This window comes from Paramisgurnus dabryanus, chromosome 21 (assembly GCF_030506205.2).
Source record: "Paramisgurnus dabryanus chromosome 21, PD_genome_1.1, whole genome shotgun sequence".
Lineage (NCBI taxonomy): Eukaryota > Metazoa > Chordata > Actinopteri > Cypriniformes > Cobitidae > Paramisgurnus > Paramisgurnus dabryanus.
This window is the reverse complement of record NC_133357.1, coordinates 27,588,606-27,614,098: the sequence shown is the minus strand read 5'-3', so window position 1 is coordinate 27,614,098 and position 25,493 is coordinate 27,588,606. Positions and strand designations below refer to the sequence as shown.

At 37.5% G+C, this 25,493-nt stretch overlaps 1 protein-coding gene across 2 annotated transcripts in view; it reads right to left on the bottom strand.

The window, feature by feature from the left end:
• frmd4bb (FERM domain containing 4Bb) overlaps positions 1-25,493 on the bottom strand; it is a 57,234-nt gene that overhangs the window by 29,441 nt on the left and 2,300 nt on the right. Inside the window, exons 1-5 of one of the 2 annotated variants that reach the window (XM_065286477.2) lie at positions 6,896-7,227; positions 3,654-3,719; positions 3,460-3,554; positions 1,201-1,293; positions 907-991 (exon numbers count right to left, since the gene is read on the bottom strand). In XM_065286477.2, coding sequence (XP_065142549.1) covers positions 907-991; positions 1,201-1,293; positions 3,460-3,554; positions 3,654-3,719; positions 6,896-7,057 — 501 coding nt within the window. In that variant the 5' untranslated portion in view covers positions 7,058-7,227. Of the gene's footprint in view, positions 1-906; positions 992-1,200; positions 1,294-3,459; positions 3,555-3,653; positions 3,720-6,895; positions 7,228-25,493 lie in introns of those variants that run through there. The other variant, XM_065286478.1, reaches the window with a different exon arrangement.

Below are 25,493 nucleotides of genomic sequence, written 5' to 3'. Positions count from 1 at the left end.
CTGTATGAGGTGTCATGAAACATTTTGATAAAAAAAGTAAATACAAAGTAAGAGTATCAAAATAATAAGTGTACAGTTACAAACATCTCTTCATGTACTATTTTGCACATGATTTCAAATGACATCATACAAACCATTTTTTTTTACATTTAAAGGGAAACATTTCATTACTGCAACATGTCCATGACTGTATTTGGGTTCTTTGACATGGAAATATTTATAATTAAAAAAATCAAAAAAATCAAAAGCTTCAGTGCATGTTGTACTATAAACATTTACAGTAAACAAACATGTGGTATTTGGTGATCATTGGTAAATGTAGAGACAATAATAAGGAATATAAATGTGCCCAAGACCTAACAATGCAGTAGACCAAATTTTCTCATCCTCCGCAACAATTTTCAATCATTGTTTAAGCCCTTAAATATTTTTTAAATCCTCTAAAAATAATGTTTTAGAGTCTGGATTTCGTGAGAATCACCCAAATAATCACTCTTTTAACTTTTCTCTACATGTGACATTCCTGTCATGAAGAAAACTATGCTTACACAAGTAATATTCACACAATAAGCATGCTTTTCTTTCATTATTTTTCTTTCATAACTACTAAGGTGTGTAAGGTGTTTTGCTGAATGTAAACATGCACACATTTTATCATAAAGATGATAAAATACAAACTACAAGTGTTAGATTCAATCAGTCAGTAACTAAAAGAATCATAATGCTGTTCACACTGGTTATGAAGAATCATTCAGGAATTACTGAAGTGTCTGATTCATAAGTGAATAAGGGAAAGATCATCTGAAGTCTCTGGCACGTACATATATGAACTGTCTGAGGTTTGTGCCTTTGTAATCACTCATAGAGATGAAAAATGAGACAGTCCAGAGAGACTGATGTACTTACATTATAGATGGCGGTTTTGGCATTCAGAAAGAATAACTCCACCGTTGTGTGCTCCTTCAGAAGTGAAATGCTTTCAATATAAAACCTGTAAATATGATCAAGCTTTCAGTTATTAATCATTTCTATACAGTTACTATTCTGAGATTTCATTTATTTACTAAACCACATCCACCAATCTTAAAGAAGGTGATTATGTGGAGCGCTGAACTCCGATTGGGTTCAGGAATGTTGGACTGAAATCTGTGGTTCATGTGGTCATGTGACATTAGACATCATGAGGTAGAGATCACATACCTCACCAAAAACTGAAGAGAAATGGGTCCTGATTTCTTAGCGAAGTCATGCTCCAGTACTCTGCGGTCCAACTGCAACCATTTACATTGACCACTGCCAGAAGAAAAGACAATCTGACTGAAATGTGCAATTTAGTGTTCTGATCTGACCCTACAGTTAATCTAACAAACCATCCACACAGTAATATCTCTCTTTACAGAGGAGAACCTGTTCTTAGAAATGTATTTTGAGTACATTTTGGGTGGTTTCCCAGACAGGGCTTATCTTAATCTAAGACTAAAATGCATGTTTGAGCTGCATTGACATATCTTAACATAATGTATATCCAGTGCCATTGTTTTGTCTCAAGATGCAGACCAGTATTGTATTATTGTAAGGTATGTTTTTTAAACTATTTAAATGTCCTAATGTAACTAAGACCTAGTCATGGATTAATCTAAACCTTGACTGGGAAACTGACCCATTATATATATTACATAAAATACATACAATATAGTTATCTTAAGTTTTAAAAATGAAACCGGCTAAACCTTTACATTGCTGCTGACTAAACTAATTGCTGGTTAGCACAGAAAATAAAAGATGTATGAAGCACATGGTCGCCATAATCAAAAACATATTCATAAGCATGTCTTATTAAAGGGACACTACACTTTTTTTAAATATGCTAATTTTCCAGCTCCCCTAGAGTTAAACATTTGATTTTTACCGTTTTGGAATCTATTCAGCTGATCTCCGGGTCTGGCGCTAGCACTTTTAGCATAGCTAAGCACAATCCATTGAATCTGATTAGACCATTAGCATCATGCTCAAAAATGACCAAGAAGTTTTGATATTCTTCCTTTTTAAAACTTGACTCTTCTGTCAAAATAGTCCCCTTGGTAACTTTCAATAGCTGGGGATTATTTTCGCGCAGTGCGTAATATCATTGCGCCTACTGCAGCCATGTTACAGCAAAGTCCTTGATTATTACGCCAGAATGAGAGTATAGTCCTAGCCATATCTGCCTAGAAAATCACAACTTTTAATTTTCCATCAGTCTTAGTACACAATGTAACTACAGAAGAGTCAAGTTTTAAATAGGAAAAATATTGAAACTCTTTCGTCATTTTTAAGCACGATGCTAATGGTCTAATCAGATTCAATGGATTATGCTAAGATATGCTAAAAGTGTTAGCGCCAGACCCGGAGATCAGCTGAATGGATTCCAAAATGACAAAAATCAGTTCGTTTCATAATGAGTGACAACTGTGAAAATCGTGTAAATCTGACTTTTTTCATGTTTAAGTGCTATAATTGGGTCCCCAGTGCTTCTATCAACCTAGAAAATGTGATAAAGATCAACCCAGCAACTTAGTTTTGGTAAACCATTCTCTGCAAGCATGTGAAAAAATAGCTCATTGAAATGTGGATCCCCTTGTGATGTCAGAACAGGATTATTCCGCCCCTTAATCTGCACTATACAACCACGGCACTGCCATTTAGTGCAGAGATCAGCTAATTTGCATTTAAAAGGACACACCCAAAAATGGCACATTTTTGCTCACACCTACAAAGTGTCAATTTTAACATGTTATAATAAATTATCTATATAGTATTTTGAGCTAAAACTTCACATATTTACTATGGGGACACCAAAGACTTATTTAAATTATTAAAAAGTCTTGTGAAATGTCCCCTTTAAATCTGATCTCACAGACTTTCCGTAGACCCAGGGCTCCAGATTAACTTTTTTCACTAGGAGCACAGTGGCCCCAAACTGAAAATTTTAGGGGCGCAACCGGAAAATGAAGGGGCACACACTGTAAATTAACATGCTAGCCAAATATTTACATTTCTACTAATTTCCACTGTATTACTAATAAATACTTTAATAATACATGAGCTGATTCAAATTCATTGTCACATCACAAAAAAAAATTTCAGTGGCATGCTCTCAAATTTTGGTGGCAAAATGCCACCATTTTGTGGCAGTCTGGATCCCTAGCCTGGTCCAACCAGACTCTCGTACATTCATTTCATTTGTACAGAGAGTCTGGCCACGCTCCATTGCAAAGCATTACTTCCGTTAAGGAGGGTCCTCTGTTGAAGTTTAAAACTATTGGATCTGCCCAGAGTCACTCAGGATCTGCCATAGGCGATCGCTAACGTGTGGTCATGACGTATATAGTACTAAAGCCAAATGAAAATTAAGCGGAAGCACGTAGGAGGGCGGAGCCAGGCTACTGGAGCCCTGCGTAGACTATTAAAAGTACTCACGTGTCATCCAAATAGGTGAAGCCAAAGTATTCCTTTTCTTTAAGATTAAAATGGGATGATACCAAATCCAAGAGTTCACGAGACAACAGCTTTGGCTGTAAAAAGAGAATCCACCGATCAATAATGTATATGGACATGAGGTTTATACTGCAGATGTCTTTTGTCATTGTGTTTTCATTAAAATCTCATCTTACCTGAACCAACATCTCCAGTTTTCTGTCATCCAACAACTGAACCTGGCAAAGTCGTCCTTCTGTCATCTGCAGACACAATAATAACAACGTCACATGATGTTACTGATGGACTGCAGGGCTAAAACATGTCAAAGTCAACACGCATGCTTTGTACAATACTATTACAAGTTACAGTAAGATCTGAATATTTCACTTTCACAGCAGCTGTCAAATCATATGGATCACACAAGATGTTTCTGCAAATGATCACTCCTGTGTTACAGTATATATTTTCAGGTTTTTCTTTTTGTTTTGTTAAACTAAACTCACAGTACCAGTACCCTATGACTACAAGAGTCATATTCACATTAATGCTTAACAACAAATCCAACTGTTAGACCACAACACGTCATCATAAATATTATCAATTTTTTTTCCATATTGTAAAATACTGCAGCAATGTAAAACCATTGCTGTTTGTCTAGTAGATGACCTAAAAATCATTCTTATGAATCTAAAACCCAATGCAAACAGTATAATTCATCATTACATTTCTCTTTCAAAACAATTACTGTACTGTCTGTATCTGATATATTTAAATATATCAGTCTAAAATATTAACCGTGTCATTCTGATGTCATTGAAAATGATAAGATATAAGAAGTTAGTATAGATTGAAAAGACAAACATCTGTTAACAAACCACAAGAATGTGAAATAACCACAAACATGTTTTTAAGTTATGTGTGACTAAACACACAATTGCTTTGATTTTGAGCTTGAATCAAAACTATGTGCTATAAACCAACCAAAAATATTTCTTTACAATATATTGTGGTAAAGTGAATGTACAATTCTTGGAAAAGTCCACTTCAAACGATGCCAAACATGGTCAGATGTTATTGATGCTAGAATAGATTTTACAGATGCTTTCGTGTTATAATACAATACTTTATAAACAAGACTCAATTGTGTGAGGGATTATTCTTATGCAAACATGTTTAATAGGTTGAATTCAGAGAGCAAAGGCAGTGCTTTAAACTTTTATACTGTTATTATATTAGATGAGTTTCACATGAACTCCTGTCATTTCTAAATCTTCTGAAAGAAGAACGGTTCAATGTGTATAACAGTACAGTAGACATGCTTCCATACACTTATTTTTATGTGCATTTTGAAGTATCGCATAAAAAATGTTTTATGGACGCCAAGATGCACATACATTTTTTAAATGAGCATAAAAAATGTGCTCAATTTATTCTTAAAAATGTCTTATCCGATAATAAAACATGTGCATGAACTCAATAAACTCATTAACTCTTTCCCCACCAATGACGAGTTATCTTATCAATTAAGAGAAAACATTTGTATAAAAAAACGAGTTCCTGATGAATTTTTATGTTAATCTGCAATACCGCGATTATCCAACACGATTATCCGCATTTACGAAAAAAGTGCAACCAAAACGTTATTGACTAATTTTAAATTCTGTGTATGTTTTGATAATCCTTCTGAATCTGATCTCTAACAAAATTCCTTCACAAAAATGCAATTATTTTTTGCTAAAAAAAAAAAATATAATATAATATTTTAAAAGAAAAATACCCATATTTAAGAGTTTATAAGCAGAGGGAAAAATATAGATAGGATGAAAAGTTTTTCCCCGTTATGTTTGTTTGTTTTGAAAGCAGAGGGTCTGTTTTTTAGAATAAATTTTTCCTGGAAGGCATTTTGTGAAAATCACAAAAAATGCTGGCGGGGAATAAGTTAATGTGCATCAAAAAAGTCTGGTCATTCTGAAATGCCTTATCCAAAGCATGTCATCAAAGTTGTTTAATATAACATCCCAGAACCGTCTTATATGACTACGTTCCCAAACAGCAGGCTTTTTCCATCTTCAAATGCAAAATGACATGAACGCATTTATTGCATTTTATCTGCAAGCTCTGATATGCAAGTAATTTATAATAGATGAAAAAGCCCACAGTGGCTTCTCCTACCCCACATAGCATTGTTGATATTTGGCGCCATAAGGAAGTGACGCATTTTTGCTTTCCGACTCACTGGATGGAAACTGTGCTTAATTCGCAAATGTTTTATGTGATATTCCAGTTTTGCACATAAGTTTAAATCGCAACATTGGATGGAAAACGTACATGTGAATAGACTGTAATGTATACAGCAGGGTACAAAAATTTGATACCGCAAAAAAACAGTAATCTGACTTAAACTTGAAAATAAACGGAATGTTTCAGGACTTAAAAACATACAAACAAGAACATTATGATATGTAATACTACTAAGATTTATACACAGTTTATATGTAAAATAAATTTATTTTATACCATGGGGCTGATAAATGCTTTATTCTAATTGGTTGAGAAATGTTCCACAGGTATGCATTATTTTTTGCATACCCCACTTCGCATCGTGCTGCATTACCAACATGGGTGTGAATTATTTTTTAATTATTCCTTATATAAATAACTTTTAAACCACTTTTCAAATATTTCTTTTTAAAATGCTTACTTTAACCTCCTAAGACCTGGTGTGTCCACATACGTGGACATCACATTTTTTGTCGTTTGCACCATAATATTTAATTCTGTGTAACTTGAATCTATTGTACACAAACGTGGACACTTACACTGCTTCATGTTCAAAGAAAAATATTTAGTTATTATATTTATTAGTTCTTCCTAACCCCAAATAGCTGGAAGAAATCTAAAATGCAAGCCAAACCAAAGCTCAGGTCTTAAAAGGTTAAGGTCACTAATAATGTTAAAATCACACAAATCATCAGATTTTGAAGTGTTTCCAGCAGCTAAAGTGAATCAAATTGTATTTGATGTTATAATGCACATAATAAAATCTGAAAACTGCACAATAGAAGTTTTTTACAAGGAGTCTCAGATTATTTTGGAGCCCAGTGTATATCCACAGCATTATAGTGTTATGTCAACCCAGAGGAAGATCTTTCATTTCTTTGTCGCTCAGGAGATTTAGTGGGTTTTTTCAGATGTTTCTCCTTAGCCGACATGAAAACAGTTCAAAATAAGAGTACAGAGCTATAAAATGAACGTGGATAGATCATTTTGTGTTAATCTGCAAACCAAACTATATTCCCCACTGCAAACCACAAAAATAGACCTTCACGATGCCAGCGTGGCACAAAAACACGACAAACCTCAATAAAGATGCTCTCTGAGATCCAAAGCATTTCACAACCTCTGACCTCATTTCATCACAAAAGACCCGCAGTACCTGATAGACGTCACCCAGGTAGAAGCAGGTTCGTATGCACCGCTGGCACGACCTCATTCTTTCCAGGTAACACCTCCGGATAATCCACAGAAGAATCTGCCATACGAAACAGCCGCTCCGCACCAGCAGAGCTTCCACCCCGCACACTAAGCCCCAAGCCATGACCGCACCACCGCCTGGTACCCGGATCTCCCCCGCCTTACGTAACCGGACCTAGTCTGGGTTAAACTCTAGACAGAGCCTTCTTTCACCACCTCCTGATCTTTGCCCCCCAGTCCAGGATCGACAAGTAGGTGACATGCGTTTCGCCTAAATTCCCCACATGCGTGGAGACTCGGCTTTGGTTCTGCAGAGAGGATAAGCGAAGGGGAATTTTTGACTCTGAGGTTAAAGTCGTCCGGGATCGCAGCCAGACGGAGAAGGAACGGCCTGAGGTTTGTGGGGACTCTGCTGCCAGCCACGATTTTAGCTTCTGCTGGGCCTTTTCAAGCACACATGGAAACATAATGGCTAGATCTGTGTCCACACACACAACCAGGATTTCTCCAGCCTGTCCACGTGTCTCACGTCCACAGTCCAAGAGATGCTGCTGTCCCTAAAACATATTTACTGCGGTATAGCTTAAAATATACACTACAGTACTGATTGAAGTGTGTGAGAGTCGTTGGTAAATGTCATGCTTAAGTCTTAGTTTCCACGTGAGCATTTTTTTGCAATACAGCAACACCTAACGAATGTATATTTCTATACACTATAATACAATCCAGCCGTCCTGGAGTTAATAAACATTTCTAGAAGATACTGTAGAGGATTTCTGAAGAGCAGAACGTGTTCAAAACACATACCTTCCCTCCACTAACTCGACATGTTACCACATGAAAGCTAAACTAAACAAAAAGCAGAAGTTACAGTTAACATTACTTGTCAACAACTGTTAGTCTTCTGGGTATCAGGTCATGCAGGATTCAATGCAGCTTCACCCGCTGACGTCTATTTTAAGGTGAAGAAAGATAAAGCACTTGGAAATGTGCAGCATGTTAAATTATAGCCCAATGCTCTGCTGCTAGAGAGAGAGAGAGAGAGAGAGAGAGAGAGAGAGAGAGAGAGAGAGAGAGAGAGAGAGAGAGAGAGAGAGAGAGAGAGAGAGAGAGAGAGAGAGAGAGAGAGAGAGAGAGAGAGAGAGAGAGAGAGAGAGAGAGAGAGAGAGAGAGAGAGAGAGAGAGAGAGAGAGAGAGAGAGAGAGAGATAACCAGAAAAGGAGAGACCTGAGATGAAATCTCCCCATTCACTTTCCCATGTGCAAACATTACTGCATCATTAACGTCCTAATACATAATGACAAAGTGTGAAACTCATTATAATGCCGAGTCCAAAACAAGTCAAGGCTAAAATTAGACATCTGTGGGAAATGTACTTAAGGCTGTGTTGAAAACTAAGGCAGTCAGTCAATGACTTAACACATTAAAGTATTAAAGAAACCATCACAACTTTAAATAATCATGCTGGTGAATATTAAATAATAGTTATAGCAGTGTAAATGTATAAAAAAATAATAATAATTATTCAATAAAATATGTATTTTATATTTTAAAAAACTGTCAGGCAAAAGGCAAAAGATAAACTAAAAGACTAACAGGTAACACTAAAACAGACTAGAATAAACTTGACTGGACTTGAAATGACTTGATTATCACACTAAACACAACGCAATTTAAACAGACAAACCAGCAGACGACGGCAAACAAAAGAGCATTAAATAAGTGAGCAAATCAAGGTGATTGACAAGGGGGTGTGGTCAAGAGACGAGACAGAAAGCACGTGGCCTGAGTAAACAAAGCAAGTGCCTTCACACAAAACATGGGGCTGCCATCATCCTGTGACTTGGGGCCCTATTTTAACAATCTAAGCCCATTGTCTTAAGCGCACAGCGCAACGTCTAAATGGGCGTGTCCGAATCCACTTTTGCTAATTTAACGACTGGAAAAATGGTTTGTGTGCCGAGCGCATGGTCGAAAGGCGACGGAGTATTTTGGGCGTAACGTGCAATAAACCAATGAGAGTCTCAGCTCTTATCCCCTTTAAAAGCCAGTTGCACTGGCGCTATGTCTAATCCCTATTTACATGACGGACTTTGTAAACTGAAAAAGTAAGCGGAGGAAGAAGATCCCCAGTTTAAGATTAATGTTAAATAATTGTGTTGTTTTTCATTTGTATTGAAATTGTTATATTTTTATTAAAACCTTTAAAACCCATTTTCTTTTAGTCATGGAAGTAAAAATAGCCGGCTTTTAATTGGAGTAAATGTATGGCTATCCAATAACATTAAAAAAATTATTTACAAGTATGTAAGAAAAGGTTTGTACTCTAAAAATACTTTATTTGTAACAAACAGGAGATAAAGAATTTACAAACGGCTCTCCGCACGTTTCAGCACTTGGACAGCGTCATTTTTTTTAAGCATTAATTAAAATTGTTTCTCATCTCGCCATATCCACAGGTACAGAGTCATCATATACAATAAATCCGTGAGGTAGCATTAAAAAAAAACATTTAAAAACAGACACATTTGTTTAAAGCAAAGCATTTATTTACTTACCAGGCTGCAGGTGAAGCAGCTCTTTGTGCCTTCTAACGTCTCATAATTAGTCCTCATTTATGTCCAAGAGAATCAATAATAATCTTTTACATTCAATCCTTTAATTTTTCATATTTAAAAGCATTTTTGTGCTGCTGCGCATTCATGTATGTGATAAGCAAACCCGCGTTGTCGTCCCGTTTAGGCGCATATTACTACTGCGCTCTTTAAATAACAAAAAAACATATTGCGCCATTGACTTTAGAGCAGGTTTTTGTTGGTCAATGGTGTAGTCTATTTTAGTTGCCTCAAAATAGCAACGCGCCAACAATGCGCCTGAACACATCTCGTTTTCAGACCAGAACACCCATGGGCGCAAAAGGGGGCGCAAATGCATTTGCTATTTAAACAACGTGGCGCTAAACGTGAAAATGATAATTGCGCAGGGTGGAAACTAGCAAAAGACATTGCGCTGCATTGCGCTGGGTGTAAGATAGAGCCCTATGACTTAGAAAACTGTGACCTGAAGACCACCATGACATTTTCACCAAAAAAAGTCTCAACTAGTTCTCATATTTTTATTTCATTATGTAAGGTTTCATGTAATGTTCAAAGCCAAATTGTTAGTCATAGATGTTACAGTATCCTTCCAATTCGATGGTGATTTAACACAGCACAGAATAAAGTGTTCATAACAAAAACTTACAATAAACAAGCAGTAGCTTGACAATCGCATACGTTGTCATGTAGTAGTTTCTATATCAGTAAAGGCGGTAACAAAGGGTAACGTGGATATTAATGTCATTGACAGGCGACTGCACTGCCCTGTGACACTGTTTAGAATGGCAATTTTCTCACGATTTACAAGTAGTTGAAAACATTACAGATATTTCCATACTGAAAAATCCAGCAAAGACCAGCATAAGCTGGTAGCTGGTTTTAGCTGGTTTAAGGTGGCAGTAGCTGGTCCTCCCAGCCTGGCAAAACTGGTCAAGCTGGTGGGTCAGCTGGTCTTCGAGCATGACCAGCTGAGTCCAGCTAGACCAGCTGAAAAAGTGACCAAAACACAGCTAGACCAGCTTGCTACACCAGCAATACCAGCTAAAACCAAACTGGGAGACCAAATAAAACCAGCTCACCAGCTTATGCTGGATTTTACAGTAGGGTTAGTAATCAGCTGGAAAAATATATAAGACGACTAGTGGTTTTTGGATATTTTACTGCAAATATCTTACAAATTGTACTTTTAAAATCACAAAAAGTGAGGTTTCTGTCACACTTTTAATGGTTTTACCAACAACGGCCACTAGGTGTCAACAGTTAGCTGCACAATCTTGTCACAAATTAATAAATTACTGTCAATGCCTTTTTATTAATGCAAAATGTTTTGAAATATGAAAACTACATTCTTAAAACTTTCAATAATATATAGTTGGTCAAGATTAGTGGTTTAGACTGAGAATTTATTGTTGTAATAAGTAATGCCAAACATCCCACCTGTGGGACACTGACAGTTGAGGGTAAAATAAATAATCTTGTCTTATTATTAAGTTCCATTTCTATGTAAGATGGAAAGTCATGTCTAGCTTAATATGATACCTGACATATATTATAATAACTAAGCCTCAGTTTCACAGAGATCATGTGATCAACAGATTAAACCCTTCAATAATCACACCACAGTCAGAAACACTCTTGTCACTAATGGGGAAACTGGATGCAGGTTATTCTTAGAGAAAACAAAAAATCTATAACAGTATAATAATGTTCAGCTTTTCAATCTTTATTGGCTTTAGCTTTGTAAAAAAAGTCACACGGCCTAGGATCAAATAAAAGAAAAATCTGTAAAGGTGTTAAAAGTGTGGATGATATTTTCTCTGACAGATATAAGATGTTCGTCACTCGTGTTGTAATTGTAAGTGTCACCAGCAGGTGGCAGATGTATTACACTGTCATTTCCTCAAAACCACAATAAAATACTGTATGTTTTCATACTGTTATATAACTGCACAGTGCACACAGTCATGAATACTCTCTTCATTTCAACTGAAAAAAAAAACACTTCTGATAAACAATCATAGCGTTTATTGTCATCAATAGTAAATAAAACCCAAATAGGAATATCTGAGCTTTTATCTCTTGATATAGACAGTGACAAATCTCATTAGCATTAAACTACTATCATACCACTGTAACATGTCAATTTTACTTTATAAAAAATACATTATTTATTGCCTTTAATGCAGCCCAACAACAAGACTGGATCAACTAAAAGAACATGTATTAGCTCCAAAATAATAAAACGTCAGATTGATAATATGACAGATCTGATTGTTCATCATAATAATGTAATGCATGTTTACATGTAATGCTCCTCATATTGCTGTATTCACTCACTGCAGATATTCACTCCTGTCAGCAGTTGATGTATTTTATTTGATTAGATTTTCCTACAGTGTGATTTTACTGATGTCAATCTGACCCCAGACCAGACAGACACTACATTACTATAACAGATACCTGCGATGTATTTCTGTAGTGTTTAAACAGAGCACACATGTAATAACATCTGCACATTGGCTTTTAATGAAATGAAATGAACTCGGGATGTGATTTCACCTGCTGTTAGTACAACGAGTGTGATTGACAGGCATGAAATTACTGCACTGAATATAACAATAACAACAAACATTCAACAAATGACTTTGCTTTGATGTATAAGTAGATTTTGTTTACTTGTTTTAAGCCTTATTCAGAGTAACTGAATATGAAATCTTCAGTCTCTCCATCTACCTACAAAACACTGATAATGCGATTGGGCAAATGACGTCAACTTAGGTGGACACCACCCGAGATCACATGACTCTTCTTAGCAGCGCAGATTAGAGGTCTTCACAGGTCCACTTAGATCCGAAAACCCGAGGTCCGACCCGAGACCCGATCGGGTTCGGGTCTAAAAGTTTCACATGTGCCTCGGAGACGGGTCGGGTACAATAATAGCGGCATCGGGTCTCGGGTAATTTAAAAATGAATGTGTTTTTTCTGAACGGACCCGAGAAGACCCGAACTCTCTCGCCTGTGTGCGTCAATGTCCTTTTCAAACCTCTCATCTGTTTGCCAAGAGCGCTTGCGAAATTGTGTGGTTGTCGGAAGGTTAATTTTCGTTGAGACAAACATGTGAGTCAATTATAAATGTACATTTTAGCGGTTACGTGGGTGTCGTCGTCAGATAACAAAGTAAAACGAATGAAGCAGCTCGCCAAATTGGTTGCAAGGCCACCGGAGTTTCTTTCTGTCTGACTGCTGCGCGTGGGTCTGCAGAATGCACACACGTCAGTGCCGTTTACATTCGGTTCCAGTCGGGTTAAAAAAAAAATTTCACTAGTTCGGGTCGGACTTGGGTCTAATTTTCTCGGGTTTGTCTCGGGTCGGGTCTTTCTTTAAAAAAAATTAATTTATGCACGTCGGGTTCGGGTATGAAGTGATTCGGGTCATTTCGGGTCGGGTACATTTCTTTGGACCCGAGAAGACCTCTAGCGCAGATGGCTCCACTTAGTGTAGTTATGTTGAAGTATTATGTCTTGTTCAGAAATAAAGCTTTATAATCTATAGTGTTCGTTACATTTCATGACATTTTAATTCCTCTTTGGTTTTAGCTATTCTGGGTTAGTATGTCTACACTCTAAAAACAAACGGTGCTATATAGCACCAAAAGTGGTTCTTTGCTCGTAATCATAGAAGAACCGTTTTTAGTGCCATATAGCACCGGTGAAGCACCTGTGTAGAACCATATAGTGCTATGTAGAACCAAATGTGGTGCTATATGGCCCCTATATGGTTCTACACAGGTGCTTCACCGGTTCTTCACCGGTGCTATATGGCACTTAAAACGGTTCTTCTATGGTTACGATTCAAATCAACAGTTTTGGTGCTATATAGCACCGTTTGTTTTTTTTTAGAGTGTACCTTGAATTGTTTTGCCAAGTGTTTTGTGTAAATGCTGATATCGGATACAAGTCGCTTTTAAAAAATGTATACACGGGATGTCAAAAAAAAAAAATTGGTAAAGGCCCTGTTTACACGTGCATGGTTATTTTGAAAAACGGATACATGTTAGTGGTAGGCCGATATATATAGGCCGATCTTTGCAAGTTTTATGTGTATCGGCATCGGCCAATACGTGGCTGCTATGTTGGCCGATTTTTTTCCGACATCATTTACAGACAGAGTATTAGAAGCCACAAGCGATTGCAGGTCATGTGACTAAAAACAACCAATCTTTTCATGACAACATCGAAAGCCCGGCCTAACAGCTGATCATAGCTGCACAAAGCGGGTTTTTATTTCTCATCTTTATATATATATTTAAAGTGCTAGAAATCAATATCCTTTGCTGATAGTTCCTCTTCATTGTAGAGAACGCTCACCTGTTTTTACTATTTGTTAAATATAGTTTTTAAGTTCAATAAATATTACTTTTTTTAATTGAGACTTGGCAACATTTTTGGCAACATTTTTTAACATTTGGCATCATTATTGTGTCATTTTTATGATGTAAATTGAGTGAGCAAATGCAGTATCGGCTTCAAGAATCGGCTTCAAATATCGGTGCAAGAAAATCGCTAGCCTGTATCGGTCATCGCCTAAGGCTGATGAAACAAAAATCGGTATTGGCACAAAAAAAATCCATATCGGTCAATCCCTAATACATGTCCCTTCATTTGCGCCCTTTGTTTACACGTAAATGAAGAATTTACCTCAGAAACCGATTCTTTCTAAAAACTCCGGTCAGAGTTGAGATTTTGAAAATCTTCGTTTGCACGTTTGTATGTAAACTGAGACAACTTGGTTGTTTAGGCAGCCAACATCACAATATGCGGCAGAGCTCGCACCTACATCAAAAGTGTGACCTTGTTCAAAGAGAAAAGGCAAAGGTGCGTCCGAAAACCGCCTACTATATAGTATGGAAGTAGGTGGTTTCAGACGCAGCGGAAGTGATTCGTTGCTGTTGTTGCTATTTTCGGGATTCTGATTGGCTTACGTGGGCTTGAGCTTCTCGTTACACCGCCACCTACAGGTTTGGCATGCTCTTGACGCCATATATACACTGGTATGTGTAAATGAACACTTTTCTGAAAACTGACATGTGTGCACAATGTTATTTTTGAAACCGGAGAGGTTGAAATGTTCGTTTAAAAAATAGCCGCCCGCGTGTAAACGTAGCCATGGTCAACAAATCGGAATTGGGCATCAAGATCTGCAGTGTAAATCCAGCCCTATTGAACTAAAATCACAAAATGTTGACATGTTTGACCTAATCTAGGGTTATTTTGGTAATTGATGCTGACTACACAGGCTTATTTGAATTACGTACCTCTGCCTACATGTCTGAATAACCTAAAATACGTTTCTCATGTCAGTTGGAGAGTCTACATCGTGAGCACAAGATCATATCACACCCCTATTTGTTATGGCACAAGAAGAAAATAAATGACAAACATGTTTTATTAGTCTAAGTCATGTTATAAGTTTTGCATATGATTTGAGTGAAGCCACTGACATTATTAAACATGATGACACATGAAGTCCTAATGTTTCTGCAAAACAGGATTTAGAAAAGAAAATGGAGACAATATCATGGTCACGTTAACCTACATTTCTTGGAAACCACCAAGTGACACATGACTGATGTTTATACAGTCACGTGAAGAAGACTTGGCAAACAGTATTAGATTGACACACCCGTGTTTGGATGAGAAACCACACTGAATGACTTCTCACATTCTTAGGTCTGACCGCATTAAGACGTGATGTAAGTAAAGCTGTTTGTATTCTTTCTAATGCAGGACAGAGATAGGTCTTCATTGTATCATGTGTCTCAAAACAAATCCCTATATCATCTTCTATTGAACTCCACCGCTCTCTGTGTTCTGCTTATCTCTGTTTACTCCGTGTGATGAATAATTTATTACCACTTGTGTCACAGTCAGGTCTGAACATACTCGTCCTATCTGTCTCCGGTTAAAGATCAAGGTTAATTCATTTAAGTCAATGGCGTTTAAGCAAAATGCATGTGCATTCTGTTACATGCAGAAGTTTTCATGACAGAAAATAACCCAGAAGCGTTCACTAAACCACTGACCCATGAATGTATCTATAGAGCTTAAGTGTATGGGTTCAGTGTTATTTAGTCCTCAGACGATCTGTTAACAATGCTGTCTGCATATTAAACCAGACCAGAGAGAGTATTTTAACATTAACCTTCAGTCTGTCCAAATGATTTTCAGACAGGCCGTGAACTCACACACTTCAGCAGGAGTTATCAACAAACTGCCTCACGACAAAGCAAAAAATTCCTTATGGAAAAACAAATCTGTCTTCCTGTCACTCCATATCCCTGTAAATAACATCATCCATACAGGATACTCACTCAGAAATAACAAGTCCAACACATGACAAACACTCTCACTGCCGGTGTGTGTATGTGTGTGCGAGCGAGAGATTTATTTTATTGTCTGTCTCTCTTTGTCTCCTGTCTAAGTGTTTCTGACCTCTGACCCTCTGGACAGGAATTCCTCCACATCTTAATTCAATACAGTATAATTTAGTTTGTGTTGATCTCTCTCGCTCTCGCTCTCTCTCTCGCTCTCTCTCTCGCTCTCTCTCTCTCTCTCGCTCTCGCTCTCTCTCTCTCTCTCGCTCTCTCTCTCGCTCTCTCTCTCGCTCTCTCTCTCTCGCTCTCTCTCTCTCGCTCTCTCTCTCGCTCTCTCTCTCGCTCTCTCTCTCGCTCTCTCTCTCGCTCTCTCTCTCGCTCTCTCTCTCGCTCTCTCTCTCGCTCTCTCTCTCGCTCTCTGTGTGTGTGTGTGTCCCACTTATAAGACAGAGAGATGAGATAATAAATGACTGAATGAGACTCCACGGAGCATTCAGATTATTGGCTATAATACGTGATGTTTAATAATAAATGTATATGTAAGGAATAATTGACAGACAATCAGCCTTTGAATTATTTGAGAATAATGCACACCTGAGGTGGTAATGCAGCCACAATGGATATGTTTACATCCACAAAATTGTGTCAATCCGACCGAATTGAATCCGATTGAAGTTTACACAAATACAGTGTACATGCACCCTAACCATTGCAATCTGATTAAAATGTTGGTTTACATGTACAATCGATATAATCCCAACCAACGTCTGTGCAAGTGCACAGCCAGGGATGCCAGATTCGCGTTTCAAATAGCAACCCAATGGACATTCAAAACTAGCCTAAAAGACTATTCACTGCCCAAATATCAATAACTAATCAACAAAATCCTTTTATCTTTACAACTGGGGAAACAGTTTAAACAGTAGCCCAAATCTAAACTAAAAAAAAAGGACTTGGCAACGACATCTCTCTTCGAGCGCACCCTTTATCTCTGGATAAGTCTAAACTGAGTTTAAGAAAGTTGTTTCTAAGAAGTTTTCAGATATAGGTAATGAAAACACAATTGAAAAGCATTATGCTATTTTAATGCTTTATGTAGCCTACTGTTATGAAAGTAAGTATACATGAACGCTGCAGAATGTACAGCGCGTGACCCCATTACCTTAAAAATGCATGTTGCTATTGCAAGTTTCTGTAACGAAAATCATGGTTTTGCAACCATTGGGTATAATAACCCAGCAGTTGGGTCAATTTTAACCCAGCGGTGTGTTCTGTCCAATATTTTCCCATTAATGGGTCAATTATAACCCAGCCATTTTAGATTAAAGGGCGTTTTGCAGGTAAAATTTTTCAACGAATTTGTGCAATTTGCTTGTTAATAATAAACATTTAAACTGTTATCCATTGTATTTTATGTTGTTGAGTATCACAAAACCCGAAAAAGTATGAAAAAGTACAGCTGTTTGCAATGATTCTCCTTTCCCCCACAACGCACTGTATGACGTCACGCTGGGGAGAGAATTTACCAAAGCAGCCTTGAGAGCATTGAGAATGACTATAGAAAGACGAGTAAAGTACAGTTCTGATAGCGCAGATTATTTACGACAGACAGACAGACAGACAGACAGACAGACAGACAGACAGACAGACAGACAGACAGACAGACAGACAGACAGACAGACAGACAGACAGACAGACAGACAGACAGGCTAGTATAGAGAGATAGGCAGACAGCCAGATAGCATAACGTTAGCATTTCTTCGTGTAGAAAGTAAACAAACAATTAACATACTCGTGCATGCTGGCTTGAGGGGGTCCATGATCCTGCCTGAAGTGGGTGTAACTTTTATGCGATCTTCAGCACAAACGGTTTTGGCAGCATGTCTCTAATCCTGGAAGGTGAGTGAAGCACGTCACATCTGTTCGCGGGGACCAGCGACCCAAACGCACTCACTTACTTACAGCCAGTAGCGAAATGGCAATCGAGAGAGTCGGGACTTTCCCGGTGGGTCGATCTGATAATAGTTATACGTTTCGAGTTAACAACACCGTCTGGCGGCGTGATATGCGTCCGGTTCCCGCAGCCCGCTGGTCAAAGTGCAGCCTCTCTGCTCAACAAAGTATATGAAAGTGCTCAACCTGTTCGGCAGGTCCAAACATGTACAGGATTTATAAAAATACGGTGATCAATGAGCTGTTCCTCCTCAAATGGCATAGTCTGTCGTAATGTAAAAAGCCGCCGAACGCCTGTTTATTACAGTATGTATGCGGTCGGATCCGAGTGTGCTGCAGCTGCTGACTGCTGCGTATAAAATGATCGTGTGATTCGTTATAATCACATAAACAATATAACAAAGCATCCTTTTATTTCACAAAACAATATATTTGAGATATTATTTGATAGACTAGTAAGTGTGGATTAAGGATGTTTAAAAATCTCTAGCCTGGTGGTCAGGACATGAATGGATCAAATCAGCAGATTTGCGAAGTTTTATTTATATATGATAAATAATAATTAGCATGGTAACTTTGCAGTATAACACATTATATATTTCCTACGATGTATATATGATTTCCAAATTATATACGTAAGTATTAAACAGCAATAAATGTCTCATCTATCTCTATTGCTCTGGCTGAGTCTTTCTCCACTTCTCCCCAACGTGACGTCATCGCAGAATTGCGTTAAAATAACCGTTAATACCAAAAACGTAAAAAAAGTGGTCTTTAAGAACATTTTTGAGACATTTTAAAAATTATACACATATCTTGAGTGATTTATGTACCCATTAATCGACAGTGGTGGTTAACCTGCAACACGCACTTTAAGCACGCAGTATTACCGTCCTCATTTTCTTCACTTTTTATTATTTAATTCTTTTCAACTTCGTTCTTTTGCCACCACACATCTATTTGGTTTAAACAGATTAAACCGACGAGTATTAAATCAAGATTAAACAAATATTTTATTTCAGTCAAGCTAGGCATAGTGATATTTACATGTAAATAATAGCATAGAGGCACATGGTTGTTATCACAGAAATAAGCCCAAACAGTGGGATCTCACGGGGCTTATTTTGCAATAACAACCTGCTTACTACACAGCTATTTACATCATCAATAAGGTAAGTAACATTAATATTGATTTGAAATATTTTATTTGGCTATTTTTAAAGAATACATAAGAAAAGAAAAGTCTGTTAATGAGACGACCCGGGCACCACTACTGTGTAATAAAGTAATGTGATGAGGTCAACAGATCTGAAAGGTGTGCGTTTACTAAAAAAAGTTCACTAAACCCAAAGAACGTTTCTCAACCAATCAGAATGAAGCATTTTGACAGCCCTGTGGTATAAATTCAACAAATATCGGGAGGAGTGCTGGAGCTCCTCATAGAGTAAGTGTAAGTGTAAATAGAGACTGGATTGATGAATGAATACCACAGTAATGTGCATCATTTTCACCATCATTAATGTTTTTGTAACAGTCACACTACACTAAAATTGTATAAGTGTTAGTCATAAGTGTTAGTGTTTTGTTTCAGTAGTAGTATTTGTGTGGTATCAGTGTGTTTGTGTCACATCAGAGCAGAACTGCAGATATCCTCATATAAAGAAACAGCAGTGATTCTGCAGTAGAGACAGACCGCAGTCCTCAGGAGAGAGAGAGAGAGAGAGAGAGAAACAACATACGCTATGAGGTGAGGATATATACAACTGAACACTTCATGCTGACTGGTCTCTCTGCACACGTGTGTTTAACAGCAGTCAAAATCTGAACATAAACTTTCTATCACCATACAGTACAGTATATCTGCTCTGCAGTTCTGTAGTGCTCAAACTCTTCTGAGGTAATAGGGTTGACTGGGGCAAAAACTAATTAAAGGGGACATTTCAAAAGACATTTTTAAAATTTCAAATAAATCTTTGGTGTCCCCAGAGTGCGTATGTGAAGTTCTAGCTCAAAATATCATATAGATAATTTATAATAACATGTTAAAATTGCCAATTTGTAGGTTTGAGCAAAAATGTGCAATTTTTGGGTGTGTCCTTTAAAATGCAAATTAGTTAATCTGGCATTGGCATGGTTGTATAGTGCAGATAAATGGGCGATATTATCCTCTTCTGACATCACAAAGGGAGCCAAATTTCAATTACCAAAACTAAGTTACTGGGTTGATCTTTTACACATTTTCTAGGTTGATAGAAGCACTGGGGGGGCCTATAGCACTTAAACATGGCAGAAGTCAGATTTTCATGATGTGTCCCCTTTAAGAGCAATTTAAACTTTTGCATGGGACCTACGCCATAGGCTATGCATCAGTTATCATTTATACTTCTGTGTCAATGTGCAAATCGCACAGGCAGAACGCCAGTAAGTCCACAAGCTTGTAACTGGTGACGGGGAAGCAGCTTGTTGTGTACGTTGTTGGAGAAGCGTCAGCAGTAAGGGTGGTAAATACAGTAGACAGCAACTTTTGTTACAGCTTTGCAAGTTGCTACAGCTTACCATTGCAAGTGGAAATTCATATAAGGTGTGAGGCATAGGTCGAAATTGTACGTAGAAATTGCACTTTAATTGTAACACATCTACTTTACATAGAGGTATAGTTACACAGAGCCAAGCAATCTGTGTTTTGGTCTTTTTCTCTGTGTCAGAAGATGATCTCCTGTGAATTTGTGAAAAGTTTTGATGCGATTCTGTTTTGATGCTGAACAAAGAGTTTCAAGAGACATGAAAGTCAATTTGTTCATCTTCTGCTTTTTCCCAAATTCTGTGTTTGGTGTATAAGTCACCAAATCTATCTTAATCTACCTAAAACATAACACCATTTTAAAACATGTCAGCAACTTCTAGAAACTGATAGCTGGGATTGAAAACATTTGTTACATTAACAGTGTTACAAGATAACCTCCAGTACTGTATATAATGATAAAGAAAACTTTAAATACCATGGATATATACACTAGATGTCGCCTTGGGGTTCTAAGCGTGCTTCAAAACCGCTGCCATCCTTGAACAGGGGTCTTGTCATAGGAAGTATCTAGGTAAAGCTGCTATCTCCACCTGTACTTCGAATTCATGGACGATGCCGGACTTTTGTGCTGTGTATGGGTGTTAGGCCTACTAGCACTATGCATTATAGTTTGAAAAAGTACATTTTCATAATATAAAAACTTTAATTTTTTTCTGGACTCATCTGATACATCTGACTGTTGAAACGAACCAAAAGAAAAACAAGAAAATCGCATTCATGACGATTTATGGTGATTTTATTTACGTTACCCCATTGCCTACAATGTCGCTGATGCGGGGTTCTCCTGTTTCAAGATGGCGGCTCCATTTGATGCATTCGGTCCAATGAACTGCCGTAGTCAAGGCAACATCTAGAGTACATATCTATGTTTAAATACTATTAATCAAAATGATAACTGTAAATACAATATGTATTGACATTTAAGAAAAAAAATCTATATTGATGCTTAATACAAGAATGGGTAGAAGAATCATGGATGGAATGTGTGCATATCTATTCATTATACAAAGATAAACAAACAATATACATTTTTAGTATATAGACAGAATTTTATTGAATTATTTGTGTTTAAACTACATTTTCTAAGCACCCTACACATTTCACTTACACTAAGCAGCACACAAATATGTATAGGACTGTTGTGTTTGCCAATCATGGCATTAAACTACTTTAAAATTCAGTTATTAAGTTATTAAAACTAGTGAGAAAAGACCAGCCAGTCAAATTATAATGAAGCTGTTCAAATGTTTCTCCTATGCACAAACTCCATGTGTTTTGGCCCTATATCATATTCTGAGGGAAACAACCACAAACCCCTCCTAATGTTGATATGTTGTCAAAAATCCTGGTGTTACTATCTGCACAAAGAGAATCATGATCTGGATCATAACTACAGTCAGGGAGATGAGCGATACACTGTCTGATGCTGAGGCTGATCTGTGATCAGTGTGAGGACTTCAGTTTAGGAAGCCGTTTAAGTAGACAGCAGCTGTCCACACAGCAACCTCACTGGACAGAATCTTTGACTGAATCCGTTTTTGGACACTGTTAGTCATGTGCTATAACTACAGGTTATCTTGATAGATTGTTTAAGGGTTAAGAGGCTCAATCAACAGATGGATTTTTCATTCACACTTTCAATAAACCTGCATCCCTCTTTTTAATATTTTATTATTTTAGTGGGCCACTGTTTGGTAACTAAGTCAACAAACCATAGAAATACACATCCAGAGGTTGAATAAAAACATTTCATTGCACAATGAGATCTTCTTCATAGTTTTTTCTTATGTTTTTGTGTTATAGACTGCAGATGTACAGAAATGCTGGTTGCAATTATAACCGCTTTGCTCCCAAACCAAAAGCTCTTTTAAACACTGCTGCTGCCTTTTAAGATACCTTGTCTTGGACATAAATCACATGCATCTATACCACATCACATGATGTGGAGTAATCACATCATCTGCTCGTATCTTACATCAGAGCGTCTCAATCTCTATACTCAACTAAAACATCTAGATCAATGTTCTTGCAGCTTTGTTAACTTGAAATTATTCAAGCCAGTAAATTTGCAGAACTAGTTTCATTAAAATATACTAGTCAACATTTGAAGTGGATCAAAAACGTTTGTCAAATTTGTCCTAAGACAAGAACGGGTATTGGTTTTAAGAAAACTTTTAGGAAAGGTTTTGATCCACTTCAAATGTTGACTAGTGTAGTTGAAAGATTAAAGAGCCACCCAGATCCAAAATCGAAACTGACCTGTATTGCAGCGTGTCATGTAGCCGTCCATCAATATAAACAATGTGCATAGTAGTTGAACCAAAAAGTGCACGATTAATAAAGTTATTGGCTTCTAAAGTAGGGAGTCGACTCTGAATCGCTGAAACGAATCGTTATATGGATTGGATCTCCTGCCTTACTTTTTCCACGTCACACGAGATACTAATCTCCGCCTACAGCCCTGCCCGTGGGAGAAATGAAAACTATGACCCGCCCACAGCTAGTTAGTGTGTAAACATCATATCACGCTGTGTTTTCAGTTTGCGTTGTTTTCATACAAAAGGAGACTTTTTCAAGGAGGGATATACTAAACGTGTCTAGCTGTGAAGAATCAGTGGTTAAAATTTATTTTTAACAGAAGGATTTACTAGACGTGGTTCAGTACCCACTTTATTTGGAAAAACATGTGTCTACTAACCACAACCTGTAAGTATGATTCTAGCTACATACTTGCTTAAATGAGTGTGAAATGTCGATCGTCGTTTTTATTGCTTGGATTAATGATGAATGATATCGTTGTTTAAACTCTTAAAATACTGTCTGAGATTCACCTTAGCAAGCGGTTAACGTAACACATGCTCACTTATGCAGAGTTCAGACTGCACGATTTTAGCCCTGATTTTAACTCGCCGACAGGTTTTGAGAAATTGCCGTCAAATGGCCAAAATCAGAGGCAAATCGATGCTCGTCCACGCGAGTGACAATCACACAGTGTGAATTATAAAAGATGCGTTCTGAGAGGATCGCCGACGAGTCGCCGACACCCGCGAGATATTTGGCATGCTAAATATCTGGACCGGTCGGCGATTCAAATTCATTCCGTGTGAAATGTGTTTTGACTGACAATAACATCGGCGATGACCTACATCCAATGAGAGAGCAACATACAGGACAGCTGGAAGTTCGGGGAGGAGTCTCTGTAATTTCGTTGTACTTGTACAATGACAAATAAAGCTTCATTCATTCATTCATTCATAATTTTTATTTCTTCTTTCTGCTGCAAATGAGCGCACATGCAATTTGTATGGTAAACTTCTTGCGGGTGACCATTTTTAATTATAATCCCAGTCTCACATAAGAACTCCGGTCTTGCACGCGTGACCTTGCGTTGTTTCCTTTGCGTCACTTCTCGCGTGCGTTTGGTTGTGAGACGTAGTTTGCGGACCGGGAAAAAGTTATCGGCGATTCTTCTTACGGTAAAGTCATGCAGTATGAAAACCCCTGTCGCCAATCCAGCATGCAGTCTGAAACAGCAGCGACTGAACGCTTCCCCAGATAATCACCCAGTGTGAAACCACAGGTGACCCGACTAGTTTGAAAATCATACAGTCTGAACTTGGCATTAGGGTTTGCTATTACCCGGTTAGTTTGCATAAATGCTTAAATGAGTGTAAAATGTTAGTTTCTATCGTCGTTTTTATTGCTTGGATTAATGATGAATGATGTCATTGTTTAAACTCTTAATATACTGTCAGAGAGTCACGTTAGCCAGCGGTTAACACATGCTCACTTACAGTTTTGCTACGACCCGGTTAGCTTACATAAATGCTTAAATGGGTGTAAAATTTTAGTTTCTGTCGTCGTTTTTATTGCTTGGATTAATGATGAATGATGTGTATTGATGTCGATAATGTCTTATCAGGTCTGTTGGTCTGTGCCACTGATCTGTGGTCTGTGCAGAGACTCTGTCAGTTGACCAATCAGAGCAGAGTAGGCTACTAAAAGGTGGGGTTTAGGCAGACTGAGTCATTGAACGGCTTCACACGAATCGTTGGGAGATCTCTGAGAAATGGGGTAATTTTAAATTTATATTATGAGAAAATGACAGTGTTTTTTGACCTTGCATGCATTTAAACCTGTTGTCCAGGACTTATAAATAGTGATAGGATGCTTAAAATTGGCATCTTACTGGCTCTTTAAAAGCATCTCAGCAGCAGATAGAGAGCAGTAGTTCACTAGCTTACAGAACAAATGTCTCATTTATAAATCGTGTGTATGCACATATTAGATCCAAGAGAAAAATCGACAGCAACGTTCATATTTATAACAAAGTGCTTGGGGCCAAGGTTAGGGTCAGGGCAGACGTACGCACTTTTTCTCGACCGATTGCAACAGGTTTTTGGAAATATAAGCCATTCTTGCAGCTCAAAAAGGATTTAAACATTGACATTAATTATGACCTTTCTTTACATCCAACATTACACAACTGAAAAAAAGCCAAGCGTTTGTGTCATTTGCTGATTAATGGAAAAAAATAGCAAACGATTTGCCAAATTATGTGACATTCTGCGTGGTAAAGTAAATTCCATTTTTACGCTTGGATTGCATGTTTCCATCCGTGTTTCCACATCACAAAAATCATAGGGCCCTAGTTGTAGCGTGTACGTAAGTTTTCATAATGCAAAGGAAAAACGTTTCACTATATCGTTGTTGTGTGAACACAGCCTAAGTCCATCTGTACTTTCCAGTCTAAACAGAAGCTGTTAGCCGTATAAATTTCACTGATAGTGTGAAGGTCAGTGGTGTCCCTATACCGAATTAGACGATAAACTGGATCTGATTATCTTGTTTCTACAAAACATATTTTCTCTCCGAGCTGTGAGACGACTTCTTCAGTTTACCAATGGCTTTCAGAGCACCATTATTTTCAGTGTTTTTAAAGCAGCACAAAACCACAGTCAAGCATTAACTCTTTAATTTAACTGTCAGATTTTTTTTAAGCGGTTCATCATCATTTGGGACACATATAACATTATACAAAATGAGTTTAATA